Here is a 12,010-nt window from a genome sequence, read left to right on the forward strand (position 1 = left end):
AAAGGTTAAATACGTAATAGTAGACGGAGGAAGGTGTTTAAAAATCATGTCAGATTCTGCACATTTGGGTCTCCTAATGTATCAGGAAACTCTTGTAAGCCCATAATGCTTACAGAAGCAACTGATAAGCTATTTAAAACTACGATGCTGCTTAGAAAATTACCATATCAGTGAACTGAACAGTAAGTTATTGATGGTTGCAACAGTGCCTGATTTACTTCCTGGATAGATTCACTCAGCCATGTAATCTGGTTTCTTACTACAAGATAAAGACAAAATAAAAGCTCAGGCTAACTTTTGCAAGAATTATCTGAAACAACATTTTACATTAATGAGTTCCCATAGGGAATCTAGCATTTATGCCCAACTATTATGTTGTGAATATTTAAGCTAAGAATCAGTAATTAGAATTAAACTGTTCATCTCCTGCAAATATCATAGTTCTCCATTTTCGGATCCCCACATAGCAACCAACAGAGCAGTGGTACTACAGGGATGAACACATTCTAAAAAAGTATTTGTGAGCCATGGTGTTCAAAATAAGGAACCAACTATAAAAATATATATTTTGATTAAATACTTATTTAAAAGGAGGCACTTTAATCAATATGATAGAATGATTATAACCCTGTCTCTAGCTTTATGTTTCAAGAGATAACTTATATTTAACATACTATTAAATGGCTTTTGATTAAAATGGCCTTAGTTTTTCACAACTGCTGCAATCCGGGATCAGTCTGTTAACCCCAAGGACTCTGGTCCCATAACTCAGCCTAGACATTTATTTACTGTTGGGGAAGTCAGCTTCCCACTACCACATGTAATAATAAGTAATGGCTTATTACTCAATGCAATGTACATACAATGCACTTATAAATGTAATATAATTACATTACCATATGTAATAACAAGTAATGGTTTATTACTCAGTGAAAACTAAGTATAAAGTCTCTCTTTTGATTTTTGGTTTTATTCTCCTTCTCATAACTTGATCTGTTGCACAATGTCTGTTTTTCCCCCAGAACCTTTCTCTGTGAGGGAGCTCTCTGGTAAATGACAAAATGACAAACAATGATTATCTCATGACCCCATTCTTGGTCTCACGCTCTTTCTTATCTCTGTTTATCTCTTATCTGTATCTCTCACCAGGACTGTTTCCGCAAATTAAAAATGTCTCTACAAATGGTGAAATGAAGATGCCCCTCATACTCCCAGCCTGGCAGTAAGGCACCTCTGAGGTCCACCAGGTGAGTGTCACAGCACCCAAGCCGTCTTTCAGGCAACAACAGCGGGCCCGTCTTGCACTGCTGCCCTCGTTCACACGGGTATTTGGAACACAGGAGAGACCATTTAGCTCACCAACTGGGTGATTTCCATTTCTCAGTATCGATAACTTTAGGTAGCTACTCTAATTCATTAAAATAACTCAGCCTGGAATGTTTGGTGACTTAATGACCGAGAAGGCATCTGGACGTAAATTTGAAATCAACAAAAAATGGTTGTAATACTAACAACATTGATGTACTAGCTGAATCACCTACTTTTTTGGCACCTATTTCTATTTGACGCAATTCATTCAATTTTAAATGGCTACCATTTTCCAAGTACACAAGGCAGAGGAGAGTAAGTAGGTTATCTACCTTATTATATCCACCCTTTAAGGCATCCACACCCCAGTTAGGGAGAGAACCGCGCGAAAAAACCGGTAATTAAGGTACAGTCTATTAGGTGCAATTACAGTTCAGGGCTGTAGACGCTGAACAGTGGCAGAGACCAAGCGCCCGGCAGAGCCAGACCACTCCAGCCAATGGGAAATCATCTAAAATTCATCACCTCAATTTTAATCATCGAAAGACTCCCTAAGTAAATGTACTATTCTTCGGTGGTAGTATTGTTTTTACCCCTTAATAAAACTTCTCAAAGTAAATGTTGTTTTAAGCCACTAAGTTCTGGGGTAGTTTTTTATGCAGAAATAAATAAATAAATAAATAAATAAATAAATAAATAAATAAATAAATAAATAAATAAATAAATAAATAAATGATACACCCTCTGATTCACAAAAAAACCAAACAAACTACTAAAAGCTACAGTCACCCCCTATTACATATTATTATTTCATTCACATTTATTACCTGAAGGACCTAACCAAATAGGAATCTATGTTTATAGACCTCCTTCCTGGCCAAAGTAAACCTTTTTTTTCCCCAACTTTTTTTTCTTTTTGAATTCATATCATGTTCTCTACCACTCTGTAATGAAAGAGATAGGCTACTATCTGGATATGATCCAACCTAAACCTCTTCCCCTTAATCCTCACATTTTAAGGACTCCTACCAGGTATTAAATAGTACAATAAGTTAGGCACAGGCATTTAAAAATGATTCTGTCATGAAGGCAGGCAATTTCTTCACTCTACACCAACATAGCACTGTAATCAAAAACATTGGGACTGTGGCAGATTTCTTTATTACTAAATCTCTACAGCATCATAGGAGTCCAAATGCTATCTTCTGACTCTCATAGTTAAGTCCTCACAGTCTTTGACATACCAAATGAAGATTAGAGAAACTGTCGTCTCTGCAGAGTTCGGCACACACTATAAATGTGTAAATGAGTAAATGAGTGACAAGAGACACAGGCATCTTGACAAAATATCTCATCGATAGCAAAACAATCCACATGTCACTTGGCTGAGCCACAAGCTTTCTGTGTGGCCTTGGACGAGACACTCAAACTCTTTTAATCTCCTACGTGACAAACGAATGGGCTACTTGCTGCATTTTGAGGAGGAACTGGAGCTGAACCAGATGCTCTCTTGAGTTTCTTTAGGCTCCAACATTATGAAAGCTTCTAAAAAATGCCGTTTAGACATTTCTCTAACTTTTCATCCCAGGTTGTGAAATGAAATCCCACTGTCCAATCACTTCCAGACATCTGGAAAACCTAGACCACTCCCAGTGTAAGACACCGAGGTAGTTAACAATTAAGCTGTTCAGTGAGTCATGTGTTCTAAGTGGCCACTTGCTGGGCCCTATTATTTTAGTGTCACTACCACGACCTGTAAATAATACAGGCATTTGAGAAACTCATTAACTTTTAGGACCCTGAGGTATAGTTTACTGTATCAGGCAGATCCACTAGAGAAGTCCCAATAGGAACGCTTGGGTTCCTAAGCACATAAAACCTCGCTAGTGTAAGGAATATCAGAAATTTTAAGACACATCATTCTTCAAAATACTCCCTCTATTGAAGAACTTTGTAAATGCCTCACCAAAATGAAAATGGCCTTCATTCTCATAACCTAACCCACTCTCAATGACGATACACTAATCTAGGTCCACATGCCTAACGCAGGCACATGCCGGATATGTATGTATTTGCCTGTGACACAGAACTAAGTGTCACAGCCAAGGCAATGCTTGTAAATGAATAGCACATTTTCAAAAGAATCATTACAGAAAGCCCCAAGAGGAAAAAAGAACAAGGAAGCCCCACAAAGAAGGTCAAACTAGAAGTCACGGCAAATCAGAAAACATTTCGAGTAGTAACCTTATAGGAGGCTCCAAAAACCAAAAGGTGCTTTTAAAGTAAAACAAAGCACAGCAGCCCCTGTTGATCTCCAGGGTTTATGTTCCAAGACCCCCCAGTGGACGCTTGAAACCTCAGATAGTACTGAACCCTATATATACCAGGTTTTCCCTGTACATACATACCTGTGATGAATTTTAATTTATGAACTAGGCACGGTATGAGATTAACAATAATTAATAAAATTGATCACAATACACTGTCATAAATGTTATGTGAATGTGATCTCTCTCTCTCTCAATATCTCACTGTACTCTACCCAGCCTTCTTATGATAAAATGCCTATGTGATCACGTGAGGTGAAGTTAATTACGCAAGCACTGCGACACAGAGTCAGGGTACTGCTGACCTTCTGACAGTGCATCAGAAGGAGAATCACGTTGTGCTGTACACCAGAAATTGACACAACATTGTAAACTGACTATACAATTAAAAATAAAAAGTAAAAAAAAAGGAGAATCGTCTGCTCTGAGTGACCCTGGATCATGGAACCATGAGGATGTTGATGGGTGTCTGGAGCAGTGTCGATGGTTGGGGATTCTGGGCAGGACAGGACAGAGCAGGACAGAGCTGGACTCTGCGAGATTTCATCACGCTACTCAAAACAACGTGCGATTTAAAACTTATGAATTGCTTATCTATGGAATTTTCCATTTAACATTTTGTGATCGCGGTTGAGCGAGGGTAGGTGAAGCCACAGATATGGGGAGGATTACTGCAGTGAAAACTAACAGGCGTAAGGACCCATGCTATCTTACGAAGCATAAAGTCGTATTTGGTGCTTAGGCTGTGTAGTTCAAGCTGCTGCAACTCAAGAAAAATGTACAGGCAGTCAGAAGATTCCTTATTATCATCGATCCCTTCTTCAACCTGAAGAAGGGAGACAGCATTCGAACAAAAACCCGAAGGAGCAGGAGGAAGGGAGGTGCTCTGGCTGGGAGAAGATGAAGACTTGGAGAGAGTGGGCTTGATCTGCCTAACATTATTACACACTCAGTTAAGGGAAAGACAGACTTGCTTCCAAGTCTTTTAGAAGCTGCTTCTAACATCCGATTTTAGGAAGGGAGTAATACATCACACAGTGACTCTGGGAGACTATTTCCAGGATTCCAAATGGGCTTGGATGAATTCACGAATGGCTGAGGCACACTGGACTTAATCCCCATCCTTTACAGCTGGTGTCAGAGAGGACTGTACTCGCCTCGCAGCTTCCACCAGTGGCATCTGGGGTTTATGGGCTGAAGATCTGGCAAGTTCTGTTTTTTCATGTTACGTGAAATATATCATATCAAAGTATTATTTATACTTTGTATTTACACTTCTAATGGAGGTGTTATAAAAGTCTACAGGTTGTACACTCTGATCATCTTACTTCCCCACAAGAAAATTCTGCCCGGTGATGGTGCTCATTTGATGCCTAGATGAGAAAATCTGGATTTACTCTTCATCAAGGCCCTGACAGGTTCTTCAGTATGTAGAGGCCAAAGCTAGAAATGAACAATTGTTGTTCTGAGTGGCTATTTTCAAGATTTTAAGAGTAGAAATAGTTGCAATAGAGAAAATCATAGAACAGGCCCTATGCTTCTGGTAAATGCCATCAGATGTTGAGATTAAATCCAGAGTCAACCTGAGGCTAGAAAACCCCCTACAATAACAGATATGCAAGTACAGGTCCTGTGAGTTTGAGATACCTAATAAAAAAACAGACTGGGATGGAGAACAGAACACAAGGGATTTGATGACAGTTCAACCCCCACCAAAAAAGAATTCAGGTTTGACTTAGAGAGTAGACAGGTTTTGTTAAAAACCTAATTAATTCTGTCTTTGAAATGAAATCACAAGGGGGCATGAATTCTTTAAAACAGTCACATTTGCTTACTAACTAAGTAAAAATTAGTTGGCTCCCTAGTTGGATGGAAGTTACTACCTCACTTTTGTTGCTGGACACAAACTTCCTAGCAGTTATGACTACAGAAGGAAGGACACTCTTCATGTCATTCTACTTATTTGAGTTCACTGGACCTAACCTAGATGCAGAGACCTGTGTTTGCATTGTCTGGGGGAGATCAGAGGGAACTCAGTGTTTAATCAAAAGCAGAATCTCTTACACTCAGTAAAACGAACTATCTAATTACACTCTCCTCACATACTATGGTTATCGCTTAATTCCAAATCAACTTCGCAGCCAGTCTACTGACCACACGGTAGAGGTCCCCTGGCATTACTGAAACGTTCAAAGCAGAAATGCTTTCCAGGGGAGTGGGGCACCCACAAATAAAGGGACCTTGGTAGGCTCTGTGCCCTAACCACTTTTCAAAATAGCATTTGTAATCCAACAAGACCCAATCTTATTTCTTCCAAAAATTAAAACTGACAAACTGACATTTATATTTAGAAAACATTACCAAGGAGCTCAGCAAACCTTACTTCTGGTAGTGGGCTGGCCGGTTTGGTTAGGATTCCTCCTACATAAACCACATTAGGCAGAGTGGGTCTCGGAAACTCCAGTGCTACATCTGTACACAGCATCCACAGGCTGGACCCATGGACCAAGTCATACATGGACTTCTCCGGCAGCAGGTTGTACTTCTGCATTATCCTTTCATATTTGGGGAGAACCAGAAAACTGATCCCTAATCTGGAAATGAGGTAAACGCCGGTATTTTTCATCCTTTGCAGCAGGTTCATGTGGTCCGTGAGGAGTGAGTTAAACTCTGGGACGTAAGCTAATGGGGCAGGAGCACCCACTTCAGCAGGATACCAAAGGCCAGTTGAGAATACAGCATATTTAACCCCCAAAAGATGAGCTATCACAAATCCACACATGTCATTAGGGTCCACCAGCAGCAGGTCAAACTTTTCCTTTTTCAGACCCTGGATCAGGGCACGGTTGCCAACCATCATGTCACAGTTCTTAGTATAGCGATCCAGTATGTCAAACAGTTCGATTGCTGTCAGTCTCCCAGAGAAAATATTCCGCATTTTGGACTGCAGGAACGCATCCGAGGTGGTGCTGTTAAAGATCCCTGGGTAGCGCTGGAGGCTGTAATGATTAGATGGCGCGATGTCTCTGCCTTCAGAGAGGAGGAACACTGTGCGGTGGCCTCTCTCGTGCAACGCCGAGGCGAGCGTCTTAAAAATGTACATATGGCTTTCAAACATAATTGGCGGCACGATGATGATTTTGGCAGCTTTTGCTATCCCAACAGCACTCCACAGGAGCATGAAATATGGAGTGTAAGACTTCATAGCTGAAATGACAAACAGAAAACTATTTAAAACAGAATGCAATCCTTACCACTCAAAACAATCACAAAGACATTTTTTCAAAGTATCTGATGACCCAGTACTTTGAGGATTGCTTTCAAAAATTACCCCAATACTTGTTCCGATTACCTCTTTATTTTTGAAAGATATTTTTTAAGGTATAGAACTGATAGCAAAGCTGGCATCAACTGAAATATTTTTAAAACGTATCAGTTTTGGAACACAATTACGTCAATAATGGAAAACTAAGTTTTTTTAAAAATTTGAAATGAAACTTCAGTCAGACTGAATGACAAAAGATCTCTCTTCTTTGAATAATAGCTATGAGGTATCTATGAAACCTTTTCTTTTGATTGAAAATCAATGTTAATCCCAGGAAGAAATGCCAAGACTTTTTACTTCCAGGTATATCAGCATGTATGTCTCTTTTTAAATCATTTTATCACAGCAGTTACATTCTCAACTATGACCAAAGCATATCAAAGAACGATTATGTTTTAGAAAATAATTCTTTCAAGTCGTAGTTCTATAGAAAAGACATTTTTTCCACAGGGAAAAAAATAACCTTTAATGTGAATTCCTCCTTTATCTAAACATCCTTAAGTATCCTGGTTTCTGTAACTTATATCAGTTTGCTGATTCATGTCAGGACATTGTCTAAAAGAGAAGCTTTTAATAGAAAAGTTCAAGAGAGTTAACTGGACCTCAGTAAACGCTTATGAAAGAAGTGACTGAGGGAGGGTATAGCTCCTGTGGTAGAGTGCATACTTAGCATGCAGAGGTCCTGGGTTCAATCCTCAGTACCTCCTCTAAAAAGTAAAACAAACCTAATCACCTCCCACACCAAAAAAAAAAAAAAAAAAAGTTAAAAAAAAAGTGACTGATGAGTTGATGAGTGAGTATGTCCCTGACCACACTTCCTGGGTTGTACCTGTAACTTGGGTGCAAAGGGCAAGTCAGATGACAGCTGTGCACTTGGTGGCTAAGGCTTCTTCTACTTTTTTGTGTTAACAGAGTATATACAATAGTTAGAGTCATCTTCTATTATTTTTTAGAAATAACACCTATGAAGGGCCACAGAGTGTGCAAACTCCCCCTAAGCTACCTAATATAAGTTTTACTTAGGTTCTAAATTAGCTTCCAAATAGGGAAAGATCTAAACAATAATTACCCATGCAAACTGGACACTTACTTCAAGGAACAACTCAAAATATATTTATATGCAATCACCAAATCTATATTTAGTTTTATTCATTATTACATATTAACAATTCTACTTGTACAAATTCCCACCATCTAAATGCAGTTTAAACAACTATACCTTCTCAACATTCAAACACTGCAAGCAACCTAAAAAAAAAAAAAAAGAAAGAAATCAATAACAGGCAAATGATCGACTCTCCCAATACCAAGATTAAATTATAAAACACATTATATTTCCCAGTGCTTTTCCCCTCTCTCACTACACGGACATTTTCCAGCCACTTCTAGATGAGTTGATGCCATACTATTAAGAGTAAACAGAAGTAATGCACGTTATAAACATAAAAGCCTATGTTAAATGTTGCTTGAATTAATGTGAGGGCTTAAAAAAAATAAAGCTGGAGAAAACACTGTTTCTACAGCAATGAAGTAAGTTTATTCTACAATTACATGGTCAATGAAGGAAGAAAATTAAGTCATCAGTCTTGCAGAAAACTTTCCAGGCCTTTATTCTCCTACATTGCCTCTCCAATGTATCTCTCTGGTATAACCTTCTTCCAATGCCAAGGAGGAAAAAACTAGGAATTTTAAGTAGATATGCTATTAATTCTAGGAATGAGGTTTATGCAGCAAGAATTGTTTCAGCAGCTACTGCCCACCACCGTGATTGCTATGCCCGTTATTATCTGCACGCCTAGGAAGACATGCGGGATGATGGACCAGTGCTGGGCAACTGCTCTGCCTGCTGTGTTTCGCATCTAGCTGAGTAGTGAGCACACTCAGTTTGTTCAGCTACAGTTAAAACTACTACTTTATAAATAAGAAACAAAACAAAAAATAATAGGGGGGAAACAAATCCTTTCACTGTGTTTTTTATTTTATTCTTCCTTTTTTACTTTAGTATTTTATTTCGATTAATTACTGCAAAGTAAAAAGAAACCACACAAAAAGTTTGTTTAATACACAATTGCTTATGTTCCAGAACAGCACTGCCCAATAGAACTCTCTGTGACAATGAAAATGTTCTGTCTCCTTTCTGTCCAATATAGTAGCCTCCACTGAACAGCTAAAATGCTGTCAGTGTGACTGAGCGACTGAATTTTAAATTAGTACGAGTGGCTACTGTACCAAAATTAGGTTAGAAAAAGTCCATAGATTCTGTAGATATAAATTCTAAATGTAACTATTCAGATACCAATATTCATGTGATAAAGTATCTTCTAAAAATAATGTCTACTAGATCCTCATATGGCTTCATGAAAAAATAGTAATTAAGATAAAGAAGCATCATTTGCACAAGTTTGTCATTCTGCTGTTCAGATACAAAGCTAATTATGAAGGATTACAACGGCACTTTAATCTCATGAATACCACTGTGATGGATAACCAAATGACTAACACAACTACCAACAGTGAGGTTCTGCTAATCCAGAAATATCAGTGTGTCTGTCTACTGATGAGCTGGACTTCATTAACAGTAAAGTCTTCTCCTCTGAGAAAAATAAGGGAATGAGAAGATATGCAACAGTCTGGGAGAAATATCTGCAAAAGACCTATCTGATAAAGGACTGTTAGCCAAGACATATAAGGAAGGAACTCTTAAAACTCACCAACGAAAAAAACAAAAATCAAACAACCTAATTTAAAAAGTGTTCAAAGATGTTAATAGACACCTCACCAAAGAAAACACAGATGACAAATAAGCATACGAAAAGATGTTCCACATTGTACATCATCAGGGAAGTGCAAATTAACACAATAATGAGATCCCACTACACATCTATTAAAATGGCCAAAATCCAGAACACTGACACCACCAAATGCTGAAGAGGATATGGAACAACGGAAACTCCCATACATTGCTGGTGGGGATGCAAAACAATACAGATACTTTGGAAGACAAGTTGGTGGTTTCTTATAAAACTAAACACATTCTTACCGTGTGACCCAGCAATTGTGCTCCTTGGTATTTACCCAAAGGAGATGAAAACTGATGTTTGTATAAAAATCTGCACACAAATGTTAATAACAGCTTTATTTACAATTGCCAAAACTTGGGAGCAACTGAGTTTACCACCCTCAGGTGAATAAATAAACTGGTACATCTGTGTAATGGAATCTTATTTGGCACTAAAAAATGATTTCTCAAGCCATGAAAAGACAGGGAGGAAATTTAAATGTCTACTTACTAAACGAAAGAAGTCAACCTGAAAGGACTACATACTGTATGATTCCACCTATATGACCTTCTGGAAAAGGCAAAACTATGGAAACTGTAAAGAGATTGGTTGCAGGGGAGGAAGGATGAATAGGCAGAGAATACAGGACTTTGAGGTCAGTGAAACTATTCTGTAAGATACTACAATGGTGGATTCATGCCATTATACATTTACCCAAACCCACAGACCTCACAACAAGCATGAACCCTGTAAAGTGTGGACTCTGGGAGACAATGATGCGTCAGTGTAGGTTCACTGATGGTAACAAATGTACCACAGTGGTACAAGATGCTGATAGTGGAGAAAGGTGTGCAAGTGTGGGGGAAAGGGGTATTTGGGAACTCCATGTACTTTCTGCTCAACTTTGATGTGAATGTAAAACTGCTCTAAAAAGTCAAGTTCATTAGTTTAAGAAAAAAATGTAAAAGAAACTGGAAAAAATTAATGAGAACAAAATAAACTAGATAATTAAAAAAGGGTTGGCTGTATCAAATGCACTATAAACAAAATTAAATGGAAAATGACACCCTGGAAAAACAACCTACAACATATATAATAGATATTCAACCTCTATATGCATTTTCATGAAGTCATTGTTTAGGGCAAGAGAAGATGGTTACTAATTGCAAACACTTGGAGATATGTTAAAATTCCCAATAACTGGAAACAGGTTAAATAAACTGTCATTCAGTCATACAATACAGCCACTAAAATAATCTTGTAGAAGAATATTTAGTGGCATGGAAAGATATTCAAGATTTCCTACTGACTAAAAATTAGGTCACTGAACATTACGATAGCATGTACCACTTTGTACAGATATATAAGTGTACGCACATAGGGATGATGAGCACCAATGGGCAGTTTTTTTTCTGGATGGTATGAATCTTATAAAAGATTTTAACTTTTTCTACATTGGACACGTGTTACTTTTCTTTTAATAAAAATAACAACAAGTATTATTTTAAAGTAAGTTATGATTAAAATGATCTCATTCACAGTAACAATAAAGTACATAATTACGTTTAAAATTAACTAAAAAGGCTATTTGTTGGCTCTACTAATATGGCAAGCTTTTCTCTGAAGACATATACAGAGAGATAATAATTGCATAGAGATACTATAGTATTTTAATCGAATACAATATTTTTAAAAAGGCAATCCTTCTTTACCTGTATTATAAATAGACTAAATAATTACTCTCAAAAATCTCACTGGATGGTTTTGTTTTGTTTGGAATTTGACCAAATTATACCGGTTTATTTACTAGAATAGGCAAGAAGAGAGAATACATTGTTGAAAAAGCAACAGTAATGGCTTGGGACAGCAAGGTAAATATTAAAACAAATTTTGTAATTAAAACACTGTGGAACTAGCCCAAGAATCCTAATTCAAATCAATGGATCAGAGTAGGTAGCTTATAAGAACTTCTTGAATAAATATGAACATAATATGAGATGAAGGAAGTACCACAAGTAGATGATGAAAGAACAGATTATTCAATATGAAGTGTTAAAAACTGTCTTAATATTTGAGAAACAAAATCACTAAATTTTTTGCCTTAGACTTTTCCCAAAGTAAATCAAACAGAATAATGTTAAACTGTTTTTTAAAATAAAGCAATCAAAAGTGCTGAGCTTTAAATGATCTCTAGGAAGAAAAAAAAAAACAACATAAAGCAAAGGAGAAAATTCACTATTACAAATATAATTACATTTGGTTATATAATC

At 37.4% G+C, this 12,010-nt stretch overlaps 1 protein-coding gene across 5 annotated transcripts in view; it reads right to left on the bottom strand.

The window, feature by feature from the left end:
* The window catches only part of UGT8 (UDP glycosyltransferase 8), a 76,465-nt gene that overhangs the window by 45,224 nt on the left and 19,231 nt on the right, over positions 1-12,010 (bottom strand). For 4 of the 5 annotated variants that reach the window (XM_064478576.1, XM_064478552.1, XM_031466931.2 and 1 more), the window contains exons 2-3: positions 8,180-8,208; positions 6,019-6,842 (exon numbers count right to left, since the gene is read on the bottom strand). In XM_064478576.1, the coding sequence (XP_064334646.1) occupies positions 6,019-6,840 (822 nt within the window). In that variant the 5' untranslated portion in view covers positions 6,841-6,842; positions 8,180-8,208. The remainder of the gene's footprint in view (positions 1-6,018; positions 6,843-8,179; positions 8,209-12,010) is intronic. The other variant, XM_010981100.3, reaches the window with a different exon arrangement.

The sequence above is a fragment of the Camelus dromedarius genome, chromosome 1 (assembly GCF_036321535.1).
Source record: "Camelus dromedarius isolate mCamDro1 chromosome 1, mCamDro1.pat, whole genome shotgun sequence".
NCBI classification, from domain to species: Eukaryota; Metazoa; Chordata; class Mammalia; order Artiodactyla; family Camelidae; genus Camelus; species Camelus dromedarius.